Source organism: Cyprinus carpio, chromosome B18, assembly GCF_018340385.1.
Source record: "Cyprinus carpio isolate SPL01 chromosome B18, ASM1834038v1, whole genome shotgun sequence".
Lineage (NCBI taxonomy): Eukaryota > Metazoa > Chordata > Actinopteri > Cypriniformes > Cyprinidae > Cyprinus > Cyprinus carpio.
Genome location: NC_056614.1, coordinates 15,748,510 through 15,774,184, shown reverse-complemented (window position 1 = coordinate 15,774,184; position 25,675 = coordinate 15,748,510). Strand labels below are relative to the sequence as shown.

Here is a 25,675-nt window from a genome sequence, read left to right as displayed (position 1 = left end):
CCAGCTCAGACAGAAGATTTTTTTTGTAATTTTTTTTTTGCTTACTGCATTTTTGATGTGACTTGCTTTTGAATTCAACTGTGAGGTCACTACATACAGTATCTTCTCTGTTGATCTGAGGTAAACAGTGATAAACCACTCTGACCACAATCACAAATTGTTAAAGGCAATTTCATGTAAGTTTCATGTCATCTTTATTAGGTATGCACTGATATATCTAAGCAGTACTGATAAACCGATGTGAAAATTTGGTCACACTTTATTTAAGATCCAATTCACGCTATTAACAAACCATTAGCTATGACTTTTGCTTTAATAAACTTCTAATTTGCTGCTTAGTTAGTAAGGTAGTTGTTATGTTAGGTATTGGGTAGGATTGGGGATGTAGAAAATGGTAATATAGAATATGTGCTTTATAAACACTAATAAACAGCTAATATGTTAATAATATCTATGCTAATATGCAACTAGTTAATAGTGAGAATTGGTCGCAAAAATTCACATATTAATACATTATTTTGTCTGGATTTATTTTTAGATCTGCTAAATAGTAGCCTGCATTTAACTTTATTACTAAATTGTTTGTGTTTTTCTGTGCAACACAAACAATATTTAAAAAAGTGTATTAATATAGTGGCAGTCAGTGGGGTTCAATTGTTGTTTAAACCCCAATACTATTTTTCGGTGTTCTGTAAAAGAATGTAAGACTTTAAGGATGAGTACATGATAAAAGAATTTTCATTTTCAGGCAAACTAGCAGTTTGAAAGTGATTTAAGAGTAAAACTGGTTTTTCTTGCTGTCTGGAATGAAGTGGCTTGAATACAAGACTCAACTTGAGCTGTAATACACTCTACAGGACCAGATTAATTATAGGGAATAAAGGTGAAGTGAGGGAGGAGGAGGGATGCCAGAAGCGTTGTCATTGGAATGAGGTTTAAGCAGCCATTTATATATCATTAGCATTGTGATTGACAGCGTTAAATGATCAAGCTCTTGGCACTTTTTCTTCATAAAGACCATAAAGAAACTCCCTGTTTGTCATGAAAGCTAGAATCTTTAGGGCTTGTTGGAGAAGAGATTACTCACATGTGCATATTCCCGCTCCCTGTAAACGTGTTAAACATTGTTTCTATCAGATACACTCACAAAGCTCCCTTCAGTTAAATATGACTGTAGCAGATAAGCCATGTACAATATATCATCAACACAGTCAGTACAGCAAAACAATAGGAGAACAAGTGTTTATAAAGAGCTAGAATACACCAGGGTTTGCATCCCTTTTTCATATTTTAAACGCATCTAGATACATCGTTGCATTCAGATCTCATGATCATGTTTTTGATAAAAAATATTATTTTTCAGCAGTTTTCATTTTGAAGTATATTGAAGTATAAATGTTAATTACTGCATTTCTGATCAAATGAATGCAGCTTTGGTGTACATAAGATACTTCTTTCAAAAACTAAAAATAACCTCATTTTTAAACTGTAATATATTAAACATTTTTGTAATTCCGTCTATAATTCATTTCAGTGAATTCTATAATTGTACACGTTCTGTAATTTTACATTAACATTATAGTCTAAATAAATGTCTTGGCTCATGGACAACCTGAGTGAAACCAGGCCTTATGATACAGGGCCAAATGACATCCATTCTCCTGTATCTCTGTACAAGACACTACCACTCCACCAGTGTTCCAGAATGTCTCAGAGAAATAAATAGAGACTCACGATCAACAAAACACACTCGTGCGGTAATAGAGTCCTGTCCTGGCGTGCGCGACACAAGTCATTCAGAGCTTCAACCAGCCTGCCTGCGCTGCAGGACCATAGCTTGTCTATGTCTGTTAAGTTGACAGAAATGTCATGACACAATGCATTACGCTTCTGGACCCACAGTCTCTGAGACGAGCATGTCAGCTCACAAATACGATTTAGAGCTACAAGCCTGGATACATGTAATTATGTTGTGCTGTGTTTGGATAAGCAGAACAGCATTGTTATGCACACAACGAACACAGATAAAGCCCTCAACTTCAACCCTGTACATTTTCAATCAAGGAGCATGTAAGCTTCGGATGGTTAATCCAAATGTTTTCATTTCAGTTTGACTGATTAAAAAGCGAACAAATAAATCGTTTGGTTTTAATCTCTCAAGTTTAAAGTTGTTCATCAACAGTGAATAAAATATGATGCATTTGCAGTCGATCCAGCATAGTTTCAGCCCAACACAAATCACCCCCACCCCCCAAAACTCCAATTGTTGTAGGTTTTGTTAACACATTTCCATCATGAAGGTATTTCAGTATTGAAAATGAGAAGAATTATTTAATGATAAAAAAATTAGCATATTAGAATGATTTCTGAAGGATCATATGAAACTGAGACTTGAGTAATGGCTGCTGAAAGTTCAATAAATTACATTTTAAAATATACAGAAATATAAGCCAGTAAGTTATTTAAGAATGGTAATACTTTTTTGAATTAAAATAATAAATCTTAGCAGACCCAAATTGTGAATGGTAGTGTATATTTTTCAAATTAAATGATTAAATTAATAATAGTAATGAATAATCCCTCTGTCAATCCGCTCTGCATTCTTTCAGCCTAACTCAAATCACTCTGGAAAAACGTCCATTGTTGTAGGATTTCTAAACACATTTCCATCGTGAAAGTTTGAATATGCCCAGCATTCAAAACAAACAATGTGCCCATGTCGTGAGGACAAACGTCGAGCGAAGAGCTGACTGTTTTTCCTTCCTGCTGGGGGACATGGTGACTGAGAAAGAACAGTGTTAGACTCAGAGGCCTGGCGTGATGCGGTATAGGGAAATGTCTGATTTTGCCTGCCTGTTGTCAGAGTTTCCTTCTGTGGACAGACAGCGTGATCTCACTCCTAATAGAGACCTGCAGACACCTAAACACCCGTTTCTGTTCAGCCAGTAATTATAGTGTTTATTTCCTGTGGGTCACTCACAGCCTCCTGGTCATCAACTTCCACATCTTTTTGCTGGCATCATGCGGCTACAAAGAGCATGGCGCTGTTTCGGCCTCTCCGGAGGAGAGAGTTTCTGCCCTCCCTCAGCGTCTCTCAGATGTGAGATGTGGTTACATAGGCATTTTCTATTTACGTGTTCATCTGTGTCCATGCTGGACGGAGATGATGAATGCTTCCTCTGAGAGGTAGCTGGCTCTTTGTGGGCAGGTTAGCAAGGGGAGACAGGGAAAGAAGTGGGAGAGGGGGCGACTCATGGGCTCCCAGAGGGCAAACTGTGTTCTGAACCTTCTAGACTTGGCTTCCACGCTTTCTCTCATGTGTGAATTGCCTCATCTGGCCCAGAGGATTTAAACTAATGTCAACCCAAGACTGGGTGCACTCTTAATCATCTTAGGAGCGCGAGCTGGCAGCAGCCGGGGTTATGAGAGGGAGAATGAGGCCTGCTTGCTGTCTCCTGAGACGCTGTGCAGAGGCAGGGTGTGTGTGCTTGTGTCCCAGGTTGGGTCAGAGAGAGATGCAGACAGAGAGATGCGTGGGAAAGAGGGAAACTAGTAAAGAAAACAGGACGAGATGACCAAAGAGACATTATGCACTGTGTGCATTCTGAAACCAGACAGATGACTTTATGACCCGCTTATTGGTGTCATATTGGCTTATCTGCTAAGGCTTGCTTCTCTTTAAGCCTGAAGTCAGCAGGAAGCATCCACATGTTTTTCCTCTTTGCTTATTAGTCTGCTTACTTTCATTCAGTTAACTGTCTGCCACATAGCTGTCAATCAGCCACAGGACGCCATTATGATGCTTATTAAAGATTGTTTTAGGGAGTCTACAGTTGAGAGAAAACTCTGATGGAGCGTTTGACATGTTTTTGTAGGGTACAGTATGTAAAGAGAAGTGATAACAGACAAAATTACATTGTTAAATATCAAAATTCTTTAAAATTTTGTCTAAATTTAGGCATCACAGCATTATTAAGATTGCATTATATTCACTATGATGTAATATAAAGTATAATTTTAAAATTTTAACTATTAGGATTGATTAAAGATCTTTGCACACCGAGTCCAAAATTTTCGTATGCAGTTTTTCTTGTTTTGTGAAAAAAAAAAAAAATCGAACCTGATCCGAATTTTTATGACGCACGAATGTTTCGGAGGCAGTGTGTAAAAGTAATTGACACAACATGAGGTTGTATTTCTTTTTTTTAGGTGCAAAAATTTCGGACGAAATTTCAGACTCAGTGTGCAGTGACCTTACCTCAGTGTAAGAGATCAACAGTGGTAATCTAAACAGAAAAATTGGGTGAATGAGCATCACAATTACAGATCCACTATCCAGCGTTTTAGAACTTGAGGCTAATGATAAATGTCATGTGAGTGGGCCGATCTCCAGCTGTTGAAGGGAAGCAGGTGTGAAGATAAGAAATCATTGTGGGTCTCCGTCTTATATCCTTCCTGCATATATCAGGCAGTGGAACATTTTGCATTTAGTCACTTTCATCTGCATCAGACCTCCTCTTTTGAGTTTTGCACATTTTTTTGACGTGTTTTCTCTCTTTTTGTCTCTTTTTCTCCCTCTCATGCTGTTTCACAGATCGTGGTGTGGACACCTGAAGAAAAAGACGCAGAAAGAAAGAGAGTGAGAGAGAAAGACTCGAGAAGAAAGAGTGAAGTACAATGTACTAGGAGAGTGAAGGCAGACAAACTCTCGTGTTTTTCTGATATTCTCGGGGTGTCAGAGAGACCAAGCAGGACGCCAAGATGGGACGGAAGAAGATACAGATCACACGGATCATGGATGAGAGGAACCGGCAGGTCAGTAGCTCCTTTACACATCATCCTTCTTTTATTCCCACAGTATCTATGTATGTCTTGGAACCTAGTGAGATGCTAGCTAAAAATATTTTTTTGACATTTGGAACGAGGCATACATAATATATTGGTGCCAAATTGATTATTGATTGATATTACAGAGTTTTTATTTACTGTATCCTCGATTTGTACATTTAGATTACCTTTGCTGTCAAAGTTATTTTTTAAAAACACTGATAAATGTAATCTTAAGTAAAACTCAAAATGATTATCCATTTTTCGTTATGTAAAATATAACATTGTGTTTTCTAAAATCACTTGTAGCTTACAAAAAGTAGGTTTTCAGTGTTTGATTTATTTAGACAAAATGGATTTTAATATTGGCCATATGTAACTTAATCAGCCATATCAGCCTGAATTTTTTGTATTTGTGCATCCTTTATTTGGAACATTTGAAACCCAGAGACAGAAAATGTCTGTGCAGAAAAATGTCTGTATTTTAATTAAGATTTTTTTTTTTAATATAGATTTTTTTTCTATTTTTTTGTAGTAAATATATAGCTTAGAGTCAAATTGAGGATACTTACACTTTCATTCAAAAAGTTTGGGGTCAGTAAGATGCATTTGTGATGTTAGTGAAGTTTAAAAAGATTCCTATATAAATGCTGTTCTTTTGAGCATTCTCTTCATCAACAAATGTACCCACAAAAATGTTAAGCTGCACAACCACTGATAACTATAACAAATGTTTCTTGATCAAATCAGTATATTAGAAAGAATGATTTCTGAAGGGGCATGTGACACCGAAAACTAGAAGAGTAATGGTCATAGATTCAGCAGAACTTGAATGCCTTCATGATTTTGTACACAGCAAACACAATAGGTCTGAAAGACCCATTTGATTATTGCTTAGTTTGGGCCATCTGTTCATTGGCTAAACATGTTGTCCCAGCATTCCTGGATAGACACACAGCAAGAGCAATAAAATGGGACTGGGACACATTTCCAGCCATATTTACAGACGCGGCTCCCACACACCACCCTGCAATTTCAGTCCGGAGAATCTGATGAGGCAGACAGAGCTGGTGCGAGCCAGTCAGTATGGCAGCGACAAGGGGTGACTGGGGTGAAGTGGGGCGACTATAGGCCTCTCCCTTTTTCCTCTCTCTCTCTCTCTTTCTCTCCCTTCTCTCTCTCTCTCTCTCTTTCTCTCCCTTTCTTTCTGTTGGGTTTGTGCTGGGGCCCGGTAGGGCCCGTTGCTCTCTGCGGTTGCAGCTGCTTGGTAGTAATTAGGAGCAGCCACTGCACCACGGCACCCTCTCATTACAAGGAGGGACAGTGGGACACGCTGTGCCCTTCTCTCTCTCCATCTTCCTCTTTCTGCTTCTGTCTCTCTATCTATTTTCCTCTCCTTTCCTCAGAAAAGTGCCAATGATCTGGCCAGCGACAGAGACAGACTGGAATTCACCCTTGTCTACTCGTGCTAAATATACATAACATAACACAGACCTGTCTGGTCACTGTCGTTGCAGAGAAGGGAAAACACACATACAAAACAGATGTGTGGCACATACAGTTCCGCTCAAACATGCATGGCATGTCTAATGTCCGTTTGAAAGGGGAAGCCACTCCATTTGACGTTAAAGGATTTGATAATGAAAAAAGTATGCGTCAGTCCATGTCTCTCCAGCTAGACTTGATGCACCCATTCACACCCGCTCAATATATCATTTGCACTGTCTCGTCGGTGAAATAACTTTCTTGCCATGCTCATGGAAAGCTAATTGAGGTTTTGCTCACTCTCCTGAGGGTGATAACATAACAGCCCGTGCCCTCCTCCCTCCTTGCCCCCAGCTCTCCTCCCACCTCTCTGACAGTTACTGTGGAGGTAGCAGTTCAGCCAAGTGAGAAACTCGAATTTACAGGACAGGCCAATTATCAGCATAACACCAGGTCCTGGGTGGGATCCAAATAGGATGGCAGGCAAATAGAAGATGTCTACTAGAAACATCAGCATCTGCACTATCCGCCCCGGCTTACAACATCAGCAAAAATAAAAGAAAAAATAAAAACCAAGAGAGGGGAGAAAGAATCAGGAAAAAGAAGCGAAAGTTACTGTAAAATCACTTTGTGACTGGCTGTTTATTTGATTCAGTGTATTATATTCAACCGATCTTAATGGGATAGTTAATCCAAATTTAGTTTGTATGACATTGCTCCAGCGATGCCGCAGAAATAGAAACCTTTTTAAAATAGAATCCACTGTTACTTGTCGCAAATACCTTTTGTCGTGTGTTGTAACGTTAGAATATTTTTTGTGTTCCACTGAAGAAAAAACTGATACATTTTTGGAAGGGACACGAGGGGGTGTAAATCATTTTTGGGTGATCCCTTTAAGAATTCATACTCGCTGTGGCTCAAAACTTTAAACATATCACAATACCGCCTTTTCTTTTCTCCATTGTTATTGCCAAATACACGCAAGCACAAGAGACAATACACCGCACGGTAATTAATAGCGCTCTTGTCCGTCAGAATCTGAATTTCACGGCACTCATTGGAGAGAGCGGTTATCAGTGGCGCACAGGCTCAGCCGTGAGTGTGGTCGAGTTTTTGGAGACAAATGGAGAAAGATGTAAGCCCTTTATTCAAGCTTTTGCGTGCATTCACACAAAGTTCTTCCCCCTCGCTAGTGTGATCCCATTCTCCTGCTCGCTCTAGGGTGCTCTCCTCACCCTGGGGAGATGGCCATTAGCATACTGGGCCCGCTGAAAGAAGACAATTAAAATCCTTATCTGTGCGGCTGTGCCGGGAGCTATCTTTATTCATTGCATTAGAATGAGAGAATGCCTTAAGTGGCCTAATTAAATACAGTGGCAGTAGTGCACGCAGCACGGGCTTCAGCAGGGGCGTCTCGTATCATTATGAGAAGGGCTCTGGAAAGCCTGTTGACCTATCAGGATTTATTTAGGAGAGCGTAGCGGGGGTCGAGAGGTCCGCAATTGCAGTATCGGTCAAAACAATAGGTTCAGAGGCAAGCCGCGGGATGTTCATTGTACACGTATCTTGCAATATTATTCACCCCCGAGGGGTTTGGAAGATCTTGGTGAGCGTCGGATCCAGCTCTTCGATTGATTCGCCAGGAAATTCACCAGGAAAAAGTCTGAACACACAACAAACGTCGATTCAAGCATTGATTGAGTCCCATCAGTGGAAGAAAGAGATATGAATGCATTATTTGAATGAAGACAGAGCGTCTCGGCTCTCACTCGGCAGCGCGCTCACACTTTATGAAATATGGAGGAGTTGGAGGTCCTGTCATGCATGCAGCCCTGTCCTTCTGGAGCTTTCCACCAAAAGCCCCTTAAGTGCGGCCTGTAGGAAGAGGAAGGAGTGAAAGGAGAAGAAGAAGAGGAGAAGATTTGGTGAGCCTCACTGAACAGCTCAGGCTGACATGCTAATTGCAAAGCTGTGTAAGGGGGACGACTGCCATAATAGCGCAGGAGGACAGAATGATCCTGACCCCGCCCCCCCTCCACCTGTCCGTCGTCCACTCGGAATAAGCTCTGATTTCCTCTACGGCTCTTCAAGCCTGTAATTATTTGTCCTGATGATGTTGTACACCTGTCTCATGTGATAGCGGTAGTAACATGCTTTGGAATTACTCCCCTAGTAGAAAACTTATAATTACGGTGATGGTCTCAAAGGACCCTAATGAGTGCTGCCTGTCAGTGTGAAAACAGCATCACTCTATTGCAGCTTTGATTGTGTTGTGACAGCTATTTGATTCACAGAGGATGGAAAATATTATCGTGAACACTAGTGTAAAGACTCGAGGGAAGAGTTCTGCAAAAGCACGCACAGGAAAACTCCTTGATAAGCCGAGAGAGAACAATTGTCGCACACGATTTCATCAGGTACCTTTTGGTTTTGTTTCCATACACTCGACATGCTCTCTCACAGCTGCGTTTGCGTGTCAGTGTGTGCGTTTGGACCTCTGTGCCTAACGACGTCCGCTGTACGCCATTAAGCAGGCTCACTAGGGGTAATTACCCAAGTCATTAAAAGTTTGATGATTTCACTGCTGGGTGGAGTGTCGCCCGCCCTTGCTTTGGCTTACTTTTGCTTCCGCACATCACATGTTCAGGAGTGCCGAGCCTCGCGCTCTTCGTTTTTCATCTCTCTTATTTATTTTTTATTTTTTTTTAGCCGGAAAAAAGTGATGCACATCCTTCCATTTTATCAGACTCCTCTTCTTCTCTGTCTCCTAAAAGGTTCTGAGAGAACACCATTATTCTTTAATGATGAAAACATGGTTTAGAAACCAGGCAGTGAAAAAAAGGTTTCAGTAAAAAAAAAAAAAAAGATAGCGCTCACTTAACGTGCCCTTTCCAATATTGGGCGTTCATAATTGATAGGCTGTAATTTCAGCTAAAGTGGATTATTTGAAGCAAAGGGAGTTTTGTTTTTGGTTTAACTGCATTAGAGTATAGCTGTAGGTTTGTAAGGGGAAATAATGTGGGTGGTTTTCTGTCTGTAATTCATGTTTGATGACAACAACAATGAAATGCTCTGAACAATGAAAACTCCACCCACCTCCCTTCAGTTATTCATAGTGGTGGCGGAATATCAACAACAGAGTTGTATCTTAGTAATGCAGATGATCTTTAGATCCGAAAGAATCTGGTCATTGATTTCTTATCCTGTCAAGCCCATTGGCCTCATTATTCATTCAAGAAACTAAACAAGAGCTCTGTTCCAAAATCAGTTATTTATTTATTAAAAGATTCATTATATATTTGTTTATAATAAGTATATTCATTTATAATCAATGTTTTGTATAACATCATTGATTTTATTTTATAAATCAGTCAATTAAATCAATCAATTATAAATCTATTGGATATGTCATTTAATTATGATTAGAAATATATGTATTATACTGTATAATATGTTTCACCAAGCTGGTTATAGATGCTTTCTGTATCTGCCAACTTTGAAATATTCCCAAAATGTATTTAAGACAGCAGCATAATTAAGATATATACATTTAGGAACAGCTTTTGCTTGAACGATGCTTTAAATTCTGTATTTATAGGCATCTCTCAGGGTTATGGAATCACATTGCATTCAAGTTACTTTGAAAATATAAACAGTATTTTTTTTTTTTTCTAGCTTGTTTTGCCTTAATTGCTTGGATAGCTGACTTTGAACAGAATGTAACTGGCCAATTATCACAGGTGAAGTTCATGTCGTGAATGGGGGTGAGAGATGAATGCATAGAAATCAGTCTAATTACAAGGTCACACTGGCTCAGTCCCAGCTGGCTGGCCCTGCCCTTTGGGTACTCAAATGCTCAGAAACCAGCAGTGAACTGTGGACCCAGGGCTTCCTCTGCGTCCTGTGAAAGCTGATCCAGCCGGACAGGAGGGAGGGACCGCTGCCTGTCTCCCAGGCCTGAGTGGTCTTTGCTGGGAAGCAGGAGCCAGGGGGCTTGGGTCACTCTGCCAGCTGGTGCTATGGCAGAGACTTTCTCTGGACTTCATAGACCTCCTGCCGTTTGTTATCGAGATCATTGAAGCTGACATGCTGCTTTCAATGATATGTCACCCCTGGATCCTTATCATGCTCTGATTCGATATAAGAGGCATCACCTCCAATGCCAGAGAACATTACAGGCCAACATGGCTTGTTTTTCCTGTCAACTCCCCTCCCTAAGGACAGCCTGTGATGGAGTCTTTGACTGACTAGCCAGACCTTGTCATTTTTCTGAGGTGAAACAAACACATACAGATGTAAACATTTTGGATATGCTTCAACTACGTGGGTGCATTTCCTCATGATCTAGTTTGTTTTACCACAACCCACAACAAGGAATTCCTTAATTCCGTAAATGCATTGCAACACTTTTTACCCACACATATTGCCCATTTCCTCTTTTAAGGGAGCAAGAGTTTATTTTTACTTACACACATCCTCATTTGCTTTGATTCACTGGTATCTTGAAATTCTTAGAAGCCACAGTGCCCAGTGGTATATGAGTCGGCCCAGTGCACTGGCAGCAAAAAGAGGACATACTGAGAAAAGTAAGAGATAAAACTTGGAAGAGATGATGGCAGAGCAGAATGAGTACCCCAGCTACTACCTGATATGCTGAAAAAGTAGTGAAAAGGTCAGCATTCTTATTCCTGCTGTACAATTAGATGAGAAATGCTAATATAATTACTGGATGGCTGGGATAGAATGACCTTATCAAAGACTGCCACAAGTTGGAGGGAACAAAGAGAAGTTTGGAGCACAAAACATGACTCATAGCATTACTTCCTCACACTTTAGTTTCTCTGGGTGCTGTGTTGAAGTAGGGCATTGCGATATGACAATATATAACGGATGGCCGAAATAAAAAGTCTATCGTTGCATATTATGTTCTATCATTTATTTCTTGATGTCGCAAAATGCAATTGTTTACGGTAGTACTTTTACATCATTTGGATGACTGCAATCTTACACGCCACCATGGGGCGTGAAGGGGAGACAGAACCAGGTGGAGAACGATCAGCCAGGACAAAACGAGGAGCTCCTTCCTAAACAAAGGACTACATCTGTAGCATGGACACACGTTTTTAAGCACTGCAGTTTTAAAACAACCGATTTTAACCTGTTGAAGCACACAAACAACAAACAAACAACAGAGCTATATGCGAACGCCGTCTCTGTTTCTGTGTGAGAGGAGCTCACATTTTTTTGCCACTTTATTGGCTTGAACGATTACATAAACCCACTTATATGTGTCAGAATCCCTGTCTTTGCAAGTATCCTCATAAACACAGTGTCAAACAACAATGAGAGATTTTCTTGAGAGAGCTCTTGACTAAATCACTTTTATAACTTTAATAAGAAGAAATTAAAAAATAATAATGATATATTTATATATTTATATATAAGTATAGAATCTATGTAATACACATTAATTCTATCTATCTATCTATCTATCTATCTATCTATCTATCTATCTATCTATCTATCTATCTATCTATCTATCTATCTATCTATCTATCTGTCTGTCTGTCTGTCTGTCTGTCTGTCTGTCTGTCTGTCTATCAATTGATCGACTGGATAGATATTAACACAGTGAAGACTAATTTACACAATGTATGTATTGTTTCTTATTGATTGTAGTTTTTTTGTCCTATTGCTTGCATTTAGTTTCGTACCCTTATTTCATCAGTTTATTTATCTTCAGTGAACTTATGGTTTTATTTTGTCTCTTTTTAGGCTTTTTTTGTTTGATATTGACATTGGTGACAAGGATTATGAAAATTCTATGGTATCAAAGATTTTAATTTCATAACCTTTTTTAAAAGAAAAAAAAAAGAACTATATCATGATATATATTGTTATCGTTATACAAAATTAGTCATACCGTGATATAAGATTTTTGTCATATCACCCACCCCTATGTTGAAGTGCTTCCGAGATCTGTTTGTGGAATAGATATTCTCACCAATATGTTTTTCTGCTATTGCCAAGCATAGCAGTTGATATTCTTATATCTATGGATAATATTAGGGCTGTCTAAATAAAAAAAAAAAAAATATATATATATATATTCAACAAAATAAGAAATATTACTAGTGTAACATTTTATTATGAAATAGTTAAGAAAAAAGATTATCATCATAATAAAAAAAAACACAGTATACAGTATGTTTCAAATGTTAAACCTCGAGTGTTTATTTCAGTGGAAAAATTAATTAATTTCAGTTAATTGTGCAGCCTTAATTCATATGACAATAACTAGGTCAGTATATTACAGTAATGTAGAACTGGAACACAAAAAGCCTGAAATCAGTCACACCCTAGCCCAACTGCTGTGTGAGTGTGTTTCTCTTTAAGCTAGTGGGAAAAAAAGCCCCAGTGACCTCAGATCTCTCTATGGCTTTTCACTGGCTCAGCAGTGACCCGATAGACAAGGGGTGTTGTCTGGGGACTCATCCAAAAGCCCTGGTTGAAGCTAGAGTGCTTATTTGTGGCATTCTGATACTGTGGCTGGTACACTGTACTTATCGTACTTAAACTGCGTTTGTCATCACTGCAGTCACAGACATGTATTGTGCTGCCCAAGGCTGAGAAAAGTATAATTGCTCTTTTTATGATAAGTTATGAAGTTAAAAGCTTTTGTTTGAGTGTGAATGGTTTTATGTGTGTCTATACGTCTGTGACAGTGTCCTGCGCTGCAGCTGGAATAAATCATTACTTTGGGTCAGCAAGCGTCTACTCTGAGTGCCCTGAACAGAAATGGAGTGGAACAATGTCACCACACACAGTGTACAGTAGGGCCTGTCCCGTACTAAAGGTGACATTTACTTCTGCTGCCTCAGAGGTCAATATCAACCTGAACTATGCCACCTATTTGGACTATGGTTCCCATCTCTTTTTCCACTGTTAAGTTGCACAATTAAATCTGCCATTTATGGTATGAAGGAGCATTTAATCATGATATACTTGGAAAAGGTTTGTCCAGAGAGATTTTGGAGGCTGCTTTGCCTTGTGTTTGCTCTGCAATAGAGGCAAGAGGAATCTAATGACAGCTGGGAGGAAGCTGCTCTCTGTGGCTCTGGGAATTCACACTGCTGTCTGCCTGAGCTAAACTTACTATTCTCCCTGGACTGCTCAGGTATACAGTCCTGCTTCACCAGCACACACCATTCACTTTCCGTTTATTGATAATGAAAGCTGCTGTGTGTCATTGCCTCATGTCATTGGAGGTTGAATGGATTTGGATAAATGTGTGTCAACATAACATATGTCCTGTGCAGATTTGATTTGGTCCAACAGTTACTTGGTAGCTGTCGTGGAATTTTAAGCAGCAACAACTTGTCTTGTGAAGTGTGGCATGCTTGTATAATGTACAGTATGTATGTGTATATATACACATGCATGCATACATATTGCATATATATGTATGTTTCAAATAAATGCTGTTCTTTAAACTTTCTATTTATCAGATAATCCTTAATAAAATGTATCAGAGTGTCCATAGAAATATTATACAGCATTTATTTACTCAGCATTTATGTATTATACAACTAGTTTTCAACATTGATGGTAAGAAATGTTCCTCTAGCACAAATTCAGCATATTTAAATGATTTCTGAAGAATCGTGTGACATTGAAGACTGGAGTAATGAATGCTGAAAATTCAGCTTTGCAATTACAGAGATAAATTACAGTTTAAAATATTTTAAAATAGAAAACAGTTATTGTAAATTGCAATAATATTTCACAGTATTACTGTATTTTGCACATTACTGATTTTATATTTAATCAAGTAAATGCAGCATAAAATACTTTTCTTTTCTTTCTTTTTTTTAACAGTTATATATGTGTAGGCCTATATACTACATGTTTTATCCTGTGTTCTAATTCTAATTCTTGTTATTCGTTGATTACCTCATAATGACATGATACTGTATATCTGTCTTTTTGTGCATTAATTGCTTAAATCAAGTTCCCAAATGTTTTGTTCTTTTGAAAACACAATTATGCATTGTAATTATCTAATGCAGAACATGTAACACTCCACCTTTACAGTTGGACAGAAAACAGTATGGATTCAGAGATAGTGTATTGCTCATTGGATTATATTGCATTGTACCATTTGAAATGAGGGTTTCTGCAAGCTGTGACCAATTAAAGTTGAACAAAGCCAGCTCATCTGCTCAGCTCTGCTTTGTAGGTCAGTGAAATTGGCGGAAGTAATCATACAGCTCTCTCTCTCTCCCCCCTCCCTCACATGCACACGCTCTCCAACTTCTTTTCGCCCTAGGCACAGCTTTCCATGGCATCTCTGTAAGTTTTGCCATGTGCACGACACATCCTGCTCATCTTGAGTGTTCATATGCTCATCCATGATGTCGTTCTGACGCTTCCGTATTATGAAAGTAAATCTGCTGCTATCTCCGCTGTACAACACTTGTTAAACATGAGAGCTGAACAAATGCATAATTCATTTTCAGGCTTTTGAAGGATCCTGTATGAGCTTCTCATTGATAATAGGACACATGCTTGGCTTGGCTCACTGTATAGCTGGATCAAAAGAAAGGCGTATAGCTTGGTGCATAATGACTGGTCATCTCTAGAAAAGTCAGATATTTATGGGCGTGTATGTGCGACCTGCAAAAGCGTATATACCGGCTCGTGTTACAGCGATGGCCCTGCAGGAAGAGGCTGTCAGGGGATGCAGGCAGGACTGATGGAGCCCGCTGTCTCCCTAATGGGCTGATTGCACAGGCTGTGGAGCCTCTGTTGCGTTCCTCACGCTGACCTTCTGTCTGACCTGCCATGACATCAGTGTGGCAGCTCTGCTGTCTGCTTGACTCATTATCTCGCAGTAACATGGCCCAGGATAGATGGAGACCACTAAAACAATTAGACTTTATCAGATCCCGATAGACAGTCCAAAACCATTGTTAGGTTCTCCACCACAATTATTTTGATCTGTGATTTAAAGTTATTTTTCGAGTATTTTTTAGCTTTCGGATGTCCTGAGTTCCTATCAAACAATGACTTTGATTCGTCCCTTTTTTAACACTATTACTGTTATTTTATTATATAAACAAGTTGCGACTTCTTTAACCAGGTAGTGCTACGCCTCCCTCCAAATATATTCCTCTTTAATTTAATATTAATATTAATATTTTCACTTTAATTAGTTTGCTCAAGCATATTGCCAAAAAACATGTATACCTTCAGCATGCTTACTCTATGCCCAAAATATAAGAAGATATATTGTCAGTGAACTTGATTCAGGAATATATACAGTGACTTTTTTTCATATGATTTAGTCATGTTAGTTTTGCATCAAGTACAAAATGATTTTGATGGTCGAGATCTAGCAGCAACAACACATTTTTCCACTTGTGTGAGCAAATCACAGACAGCTTTTCTTGCGCATGAAATCACCCACATTCCAACAAACCAATAAGAATGCGCAACAGTAATGATGATTCATGACAATAGAGAGTAGGTGCTAAAGTTATTATGTATCCGCTCAACCAAATTCCATCCTGGCACAGATTTATAGAAAATTACTATCATTTGGCAAATAAATCATTTATAGACAGTAACATACATATTACCAAAAAAATGTTTATGTAAGCTTTATTTTACATTTCAAATGACAAGGAAATGTATAGTAATACATGTATACACTATATAGTATAGTAATGTTTGGACTGCAAGTTCCTGATTTGTATGTTTTTCTTTTTTTTACCTAAAATTATTTTCTATGGTTTGCCACAAATGTTGTCAGTAAAGTATAACTTGTTGTGAACATGGAATTTTAAGGCGATTTCCTTTTTTGTTGTTTTTAATTGTTGGGCTAATGAACTACAACAGTATGGTATTTTCCTCTGTATTCTCTACAGATAATCTTAATTGACTTTCTATATACTTATAAGAATGCAAATATTGTGGCGTAACATTTTACTGAGCATTCTTATTTTCTCTGTTTTTTCCACAGGTTACCTTCACAAAACGGAAGTTTGGTTTGATGAAGAAAGCTTATGAGCTCAGCGTTTTGTGTGACTGTGAGATTGCCCTGATCATATTCAACAGCTCGAACAAACTCTTTCAGTATGCCAGTACTGACATGGACAAAGTCCTACTTAAGTACACAGAATACAACGAACCCCATGAGAGCAGAACCAACTCTGACATTGTAGAGGTGAGTGTGGCCTACTTCTTATTCCTGTAACAAACAATCTGTAATGATTGAATGATTTTTACATGTATTGTAATGTAATTTCAGATGTACTATGGCCACAAAAAGTAATTGGACAATTTTTGACATTGACATCACATTTTAGAGCTTTCCTTAGAAATATTTTTATGCCTTCAAACAATTTTTTCTTTTAAGTGACCCAATATGATTTTATTTTATTATATATATTTTTTTTAAATCTATGACATAAGTTAATCTCATGTTGTGATATTTTATTATATAATGTGCAAAGTCCAAATACTTTTTGGGGTCAATCTATGTGACTACCTCTTTGTATCAAAATATGAAACAGTAATTCCCTCAAAATATTTAGCCTTTTATCAATATCTAGTTCAGCAGTCAGTTTTAGGTTGAAGTTCAGAAATTATCTATGCACAAAAGTTCAGCATGTGTGTCCCATAGTGCCGTAGTGGACAAACTGATGTCTGGACAGCATATAACAGTTTCCTTCTCATCCGTGCTTAGATAGGGTTCAGGACGTCTGCAGCCGCTGATAAGTCCAGACGTACTTAAGCACCGCAACTGACAAGGGGGTATAGATCATGTAACTGGGCACATGGCACAGAACATCCTTTTTTGTCCACCATTCATGTTTGCCTCAATTAATGAGTGTGTAAAAATTTCAGTTTATACAATTCGGAAAATTGTTTGCTCATCATAAAGCCATCCCAGCTGGCCATGTGAGTGCTGTGCAAACCAAAACCATACTACTGCAGTGTTCAGTGCACAGGAAGCAGGATTTGCCATGCACGCACTGTCCTCATTCGTCAAAGCAGCATTCCAGTTTTATAGGTCAAGACAATCAGTGAGCAAAGAACAAGAATGCATTCAAAACCTCTCTCTGATGTCATTTTAAATATATTTTTTATTCATTCAGTGCTCAATCTCTTACTAAATAGAAATTAAAAATGTCAGTGTGGCATCCGTAATATGGACAGAAGATTTTTTTGAGCAGTTTTAACAAATATACAAACTGGCTTATGATGTATAAATATTTTGTATGCTTTCAAATATTCTCAGTTGTCTGCAATGGTACTTATATATTATTAATGTGTAATTTTTTAAGTAAATTAATTTAAATGGAGACGTCATCATTTACTCACCCTCATGTCATTCCATACATTATACCTGTATGACTTTCTCTCTTCTGTAGAACACAAAAGAAGATATTTTGAAAAATGTTTTTCTTTTTATGTCCATATATTATTGGACCCCACTGACTTACATTTTACGGTTTTCTGCATAAGAAAGAAATTCGTACAAGAACGACATGAGGCTGAGTGACAGAATTTATGAATTTATAATGGAACTTTCATTTTTAGGTGTAATACCTCTTTAAAGTCTTTTACTTAAAAAAAAAAAGTCTGAAACTGCATAAAAGAAGTCAGCTGGGCCGAGTTATCTTTTATTCATAGTGATGACACTGCTGGTGAACTGCCTGCATGGCAGAGCTGCAGAAGAATGCACAGAGCCATCCACGAGGCCTGAGCTCTCCATCACCAGCCCATCTGCTCTCTTCCCTGCACAGAGAGGGCCCTCACCTACATTAAAAATGAATGGACGCACTCTCCCCTTATGTAACAGCCACCCCATGTCAGCTTTACCTCTTTACAACAGCTTTTAAAGAGGATGCTGTGCCCCCTCTCAATGGCTTCATGTCTTTCCCTCTGTGATTTTAAAGAATGGGAAATTGCTATGTTCTATGTTGCAAAACATCCTCGTACAGCACTAAAGAGCCTCTTTGCTGTTGTGGATTGCCTCTCAATGTCTTTTTAAAGTGAAAAAGGGTTAGTTAAATCCTGTAAGTGTCTTGTAGGACACCAACAAACACATGCAGAGACATGTACATCCACACAATCAGGCGTCAGCAGATTTCTCACTGATGCTTAGTGATGTGGAACGCAAGCTGGTTGCAAGATGCCGCTTTTCCCACGTTGGCCCTCCGGCCGCTGTGGAGGAGCCTGACCCATTGCATGAAGGACCCCAACAAAGCAGCCTTGTCCCTGCTCAGTGGGCCAGCATCTACTCATAGCTGTAGAAATCGCCCACAGCCAGCTCTCTTTCTGTGGCCATGATTCAGCCGTAAAGAAGCAGAGCAGAAATAAACTATTGAAGCCTCCACTCTCTTTTCCTGCCCGGCTAGTGCTGGAGAAACCAGGAGCGGAGATATCAGCCTTGGACTACCATCAGAATTTCTGCTGACTTTGATTCTTGTTGAAGGCAGAACGACTCCATCGAGACACATGTAAAGATCTGTGCAGGAGTTATAAAGTATACCGATATAGCCAAAGGATATCAGTATCCAGCAATATTGATTTTATCCATAAAAACACAGGCCTGTGTTCTCATATTGTACAGTGTGGCATTCTGAAAGAGGATACCATATAGTGATATTATTAATCAAACAGCATGTACATGGAGGAAGTAACCCAAAGCCCTTTTAAGAAAAGTCAGACCACTCAGTGGCCATCTAGGCAATGCTTTTTGCAATATACGTACTCAGTTTCAGCTTCTGTTTAGTTCAATTGGGGTAAAACTTTTCATTTTAAAACAGATTTAACAAAACTGATTTGTTAAGGTTGCTGCTTTATTTGGAATCAGGCTACACTGAAAGCTGAAAACTTTGTTTCTCTAGTAATCGGATATAATTTGCATTTATTATTATTATTATTATTATTATTTATTAGTATTGGCTGATATTATACATTTAATTGCACAGTTATTTCCAGTTATTTTTAAATGATTGATCAATATCAGTATTAGCCTGAATTTTAACCCCTTCTCTACTACCCTCTTTTTTCGGCATGGAGACATACCAAATGACATACCAAAAATTAAAAAGGTTACTGCTCATGAGTCTTTCTGACTAGATACATAATCAACATATGTTCACAAATCAAACATTTCAAAGTTTACTGTTCAAGAATCAGAATTACTGTTATGATAATAGAGATATAAAAACAAAAATAAAAATATTACAAATATATATATATATATATATATATATATATATATATATATATATATATATATATATATATATATATATATATATATATATATATATATATATATATATATATATATATTTAAATGTATAAACAATTGTGTTTCTAAAAGCATTTACCACAGCAACACAATGAAGATAATGGCACTTATGCTTACTTATGCTTTATTTAAAATCTTTATTTAAAATCTTATATTTAAAATTAAACATTTTGTAAGACCGGGTCATGTGTGTTTTTAGAGGAGGCTAATAAAAGGCTAATAAAAATAAAAATTATGGGCCTCTGTAAGCTCTCCTGCATGCTGTTGCCTCATGTTTGTCCCGCCAAACTGCCCCATTCATGATGCTATTGTTCTCACTCGACGAACTGTATGAGACATAATCCTCATGATTCCTTTACCATTATTCTTTTGTATAGGGGTAAATCCCTAATTTTTACAGGGTATAAAAGTTGGTTCTATAGATTTTTTTCTAGAGAATCAAGACTTTGTTGTGATTGTTTTGACTAAATAGACTTTCATTCTTACAGGTGCCATATTTAAGCATTGTCATTTCATCCATTTCGTCCTTTTTGTGTTGTTTCTGAAATAACTTTCTGTCTGACTGTTTGTCTAGCCTTATAGAAACTGCCTTCTAACAGATCCAGTGTTATTTGAACCCTTCCTTTTTTTTTGTTCTTGCTATGCAAAAGCTTGTCATAAAAAGGTGAAGAGTTAAACACTTATTTAAATAATCGATACACCATTCTCTAAACCTCTTATTTCCATTTCCTGTTGCCATTTCTTCTGGTGAAATGTGTTTCACATGGAGGCACTTATCTAAATAAATAGATTGTGTTAAGTGATAAATGCCACACAAACAATCGCACATTTTTTTTTTCTCATTTGTCCTTTTTCTGCCCTGTAGAACAAATGCGTACTTTGCTGCTTTTTCATTGACCAGCATAAATTCCTGTTCCATGTGAGAAGCCAAATCAAAAGTCACATTCCTACTTGCCACCACCATCTGCAGCAAAAGGCCTGGCCTTGTGTGGTCAGAGGAACAGATGTATTGCTTTCCACAGATGGATGTGTGAGTGGGGCACAGTGTGACGACCAGGCTCAGGGCTATGGACTTTGTCTCAAGTCTGGCTCGCAGTCAGTACCGGAGCGCTAGACTGAGATCACCACGCCTGAGCAAAAAGAAGCGTGTGCATGTGTGTTTTTGTTGTGTGCTTGCTCCTGCCGTACCATGGTTCAACTTCAATAACACTCCAGGCGACAGGAGAAGTGTTGCGTGAAATCTCCCTTTGTGGATCCTGTCCACTTCTCTGTCTGATTAAAAGTGGCTGCAATCCCATCTGTGTCTCCCTTTTCAAAGGCTGTGGGTCTGAAGCAAGCCCTTTTATTTACTGAGTAGCAGCGCAGGATTGATGGAACGTTTCCTCAGAGGTTACAGCATGTCCATTCAGCGGCTCACGGGGGTCTTTAAGGACCACTGGTGTTCCACATTATTGCGTCTCCACTAGCACACTTTGTCCTTGTTCTCACCTTTTGCATTGCTCGGAGAATGTGAAAGGAAGTGGAGTTGAAAGGACTTTTCATGTATGATGAACCTTAGTCTAGAGATTGTGGATAAAAGCACAGCCCAACACATTTCACTTTTCGAAGACCTTCAAAGTTCTCTGACCTTTTGTGAAAGCATAAGTTAGGATATTGATGATTTTTAAGCCATATTCACTGTGTTTGTGTTTCTAATAGAAAAAGGTAAAGGAATGTTCTGGGTTCAAAACAAGTTAAGCTCTATCGACGCAATCTGAGACATGCTGTTAGCACAGACAATCATGAGAAACCTCTTTCTGTAAGGCTCTTGATATTAGAGTTTTTTTTAATTATTGTTATTGTCGATATTGAATGCTTAATTGTACATGATCATTAACATTTTTAGTCATCTAATTCTCACTTGAAATTATTAAAAACAAACACTTTATGATACTTAAAATGAGGTCTTTAGCAAATTGCGAAAAGCGAAATGAAAATTTTGTCATTAATCACTTACCCCCATGTCGTTCCAAACCCGTAAAAACTTTGTTAGTCTTCGGAACACAATTTAAGATATTTTGGATGGTAGCCTTGAGACTGTCCCATAGACTGCCAAATAAATAACAGTGTCAAGGTCCAGGAAAGTATGAAAAGCATTTGTTTTCTTTGTGTACAAAAAGTATTCTCGTCACTTCATAACGTTACGGTTGAATCACTGATGGCAGATGGACTATTCTGACGATGCTTTTCATACTTTCCTGGACCTTGACACTGTTATTTATTTGGCAGTCTATGGGACAGTCTCAAGCTTCTGTTTTCATCCAAAATATCTTAAATTGTGTTCTGAAGACGAACGAAGCTTTTAAGGGTTTGGAATAACATGGGGGTAAGTGATTAATGACAAAATTTTCATTTTGCAATGGAGTATCCCTTTAAGACAAAGTGATAATGATATAATACTGCTATTGTCCATTTATCAGTTATCACTCATATCTTAAAAATAATAATTGGCTTACTGGTGAATGAATCATCTTTTTATTATTACTTATTATTTTATACGTTTTTATTGACTTTACATGAAAATTGCTTTTATCACACTAATCTCAGGTTAACATGCATAACGTTTAAGTCTTGTGTATACTTTCAAAACTCTGTATAATGGTAATACTGGTGCAGGGTAAATGTATAAGTGTACACATGACATTTGCTTGTTTTGACAAACTAAGGGGCAAGCTGAAATAATTCTCTGTGATAATAGAGCTTAACTTGTATCAATACATTCCTTTAATTCATTTGAATTTAATTTGTTATGGAATTTCCTCTTACTGTAAGTAAATTTCAATTAATGAAAAGGTAGACAGACAAAGACAATAGTATGAATTAGCAAAAATACAGTCTTTACAGTTGTCCCGTCCAAAGAAAGTCCTGAGAGTTCCTGTTTTTTTCAAATTGAATTCTGTTTGTGCTCCAAATGAAAAAGCTGCTGCAGGTAATTAAAATAATTAAATCATCCTTCCTCTTGTTCCTCTCCAACTGGAGGTAATGAAATCTTAGTAGCCCTATGCTGGTATTCCGAATACAGGCCTCTCAGTGTGCACATAGGATTCCTTGAAATCAGATATCAAGTTCACAGCAGATATGTGGTGTCCATTTGTCCCTTTTACGCCCTCGCCTCTGTTTGATGCTCTGGACAGCATTACTCAGCCGTGCTGATATCAGTCCATTCTCATTAGCCCAAATTATCATGGTTTAAACACATTAGCGGTCCCAGCTAACAGCCGTTCTATTGAATGCTGGGTAAAGTGTGGAAGCTGCAGACTTGCATTCACATGGCATATGTTTGCTTTTGTTAGATTTACATGTGTGACTTTTTTTCCACCACTGTCACCATGTTGCAAATAACCGAACCGGTGTTTGTGCTGTTTTGAACGGCCGGCTGACCTTTTGCAATACTCGGGTTGTTGTCTGAGGTGTCATTTACCTGGTTCAAATAGTAAGCAAATCAGGGAATGATTCAGGCAAATGTGTTTGGGTCTTCATAAGACGCTTGCATTGTTGTGTGTGGTTTTAAAAAACAAATGCTTTTTTTTCTTTCCTGAAGAAATATTCAAAGGTTGACCAGTACAGTAGACTGGTAGTACCAGTGGAATATTTCAACAAAGAAAGCATATTGTTTTTAAGTTGATACATTTGTATGCTAAAAGAGAATAAGCATACTTTTGCATATAAGCAAAAATAAATTCTGTCATTATTTAAAATACTAAAGGATGACTGAATGTTCATATGGGGTAAAATGAATTTTCACAGAATTTTAGAAAATGGTCCTCATAGCTGGTCTCGAGACGTTCTTTTGAGAATTATTTCCTGGCAAAGACATAATCGAGAATCGCAGGATATGTAAATCTTGACCATTCCCAAATGTCAGCCCTTCTTCTGTCTGTTCTCCATGAGATTCCTTATTTGTTCCGTGTGAATAACACCATTGTCTTACCACAAGCACGGGACAAAAAGCAGTCACTTTGCCTTTCATCTGAACCTTTGAAGATGCATTCGGCATTTGAGTGTCTCCAAACAGCCGCGCAACTGTATTAGCTATGCTATGCATATTCATGTTCGTACAGAAGCTCTTGAGCTCGTAACAAGAGCTCACTCACAGTTTCGATTGGCTCTGGATGTGGATGTAGTAAGGAGCCGGTGTCTGGGGAGGAGAGGAAGGAAATGAGGCTATACTGTGGGACTGGGGGAGGGAGATATTTTTGATAAGGGACTTTTATTCATCACTCTAGTTGAAGGCAGGGGGGCACGAGGGGAAGGCTGATGTCATTGGGTCTGGGGATTTTTGGAACATTCACCACAACACACAATTCTGTGTTATGCCAATAATGTAGCCAAAGCTGTTAAATCAATCGTCTTTATATCCGAGCACTTTGGTACGAGTGCTACAATGCCTCTATAAGATTTATGAAGTTTTTTTTTCTGTAAATATGCACACTTTACAAGATAATTGCATTTATTTTTATAGCTGCTGAGCTGAATTTTACTGTTTTGTTGGGAGCTTTGCATTGAATTGTTTGTGCTGTCAATCAAAGCTCATGCAGTGATTAAGACCCGACTCTGCCTTAATGAATGCAAATTGGCACATCTGCTTCTGTGAGCTAGCTGGCCAGACTGTTCAATTAGCGTGATTGATCAATTATCCTCCTCCTGCTGATGTGAGGATGGAGGGAGAGTGGCGGAAAGAAAGAAAAGCAACAGTGCGAGAAGTGAGAGATGGCGAGGAACGCTTCGGTCCAAATCCCTTAAGTCTGCCTATTAAAATGTGCTCTTTAGATTTGATTAGAATAAACTGATAGTGATGGAATGATTTAAGTCATGCTTACACTTTCAGCAACACAGATGTAAAATTGACTTTGACAAGACAAATTGAAATCATGATGTTTTTCAGTCTGTGATGTTTTTAAATTGCTGGGAAAAGTTCCTTGTTTGTAGCATGTATTTCCACCATCATTGGGCTTGATGATCATTGATGTGCAATTTCATTATGATAAATTTGGCTTTTTGGCATTTAAAAAATTAGCAGTTATACTACCATTCAGAGGTTAGGTAGGTTTTTTTTTTTTTTTTTTTTAATTCATCAAGGTTGTATTTATTTAATAAAAAAATACAGTAAAAACAGTAATATTGTAAAATATTTTACAATGTAAAATAATATTTTTCTATTTGTATATATTTTAAAATGTAATTTGTTTCTGTCATGGCAAAACAGAATTTTAAGCAGTCTTCAGTGTAACAAGCAGGCCCAAAGCCAGCTATGAGGTCACTGAGGTCCGGACCTCTATAAATTTTTCATGTTCGAAAGTAAAATTTGTTCTCTGAATGACTGTTAAACTCCTCTGTGGTGTGAAAACGATCATTGCGAGACGCTGGTGGAGTGGAGGCTTGAGAGAGTTGTGCAGAGGGTGCAGCCTCCGTGTTGCCAGATCCAGCTATTATAAGCATTTTTGGAATTGTCTTTTCCACTTAATTTGACACTTTAGGAAGTTAATAAAATAGGATGTTGCAGAGGGTCAGCGATATCTTTATTTTATCTCATTTGCAATAGCAATATCTGGCAAGTGGCAACACTGCATCACCGGCACTTAAACTGAGAGTAATCATAAAAGCCATGGACAGGTTATTGCTGACAGGATACCACATTTGGAAAGGGATGCACAAAAAATATCATGATGTTATCTGTCAGAAACATCACCGCTGCTAAAAACGGTAGCATTTAACACTAGTACACAGATCTGTAGAACAGGTAGGTTACAAAATGAAATGAAATATGCAAACACTAGCCATGAAGAAGTATGCTATGTCATTTATAGTAGTTACATTTTCACAAATCATGCTATAAACATTCATAAGAGCACTAAGTTATCAGCTTTATAGCAATGGTTATTATTAAAAATTATAACAGTAATATGTATTGTTACATGAATGATAAACAACTGGTAAAATTATCCACTCTTATCATCCAATTATAGTAAAGTATTAACAGATTTTGATGCA

At 38.0% G+C, this 25,675-nt stretch overlaps 1 protein-coding gene across 19 annotated transcripts in view; it reads left to right on the top strand.

Moving 5' to 3' along the window:
- LOC109108814 (myocyte-specific enhancer factor 2A-like) overlaps positions 1 to 25,675 on the top strand; it is a 92,915-nt gene that overhangs the window by 29,090 nt on the left and 38,150 nt on the right. For all 19 annotated transcript variants that reach the window (XM_042743994.1, XM_042743989.1, XM_042743991.1 and 16 more), the window contains 2 exons: positions 4,595 to 4,815; positions 16,337 to 16,540. In XM_042743994.1, the coding sequence (XP_042599928.1) occupies positions 4,762 to 4,815; positions 16,337 to 16,540 (258 nt within the window). In that variant the 5' untranslated portion in view covers positions 4,595 to 4,761. The remainder of the gene's footprint in view (positions 1 to 4,594; positions 4,816 to 16,336; positions 16,541 to 25,675) is intronic.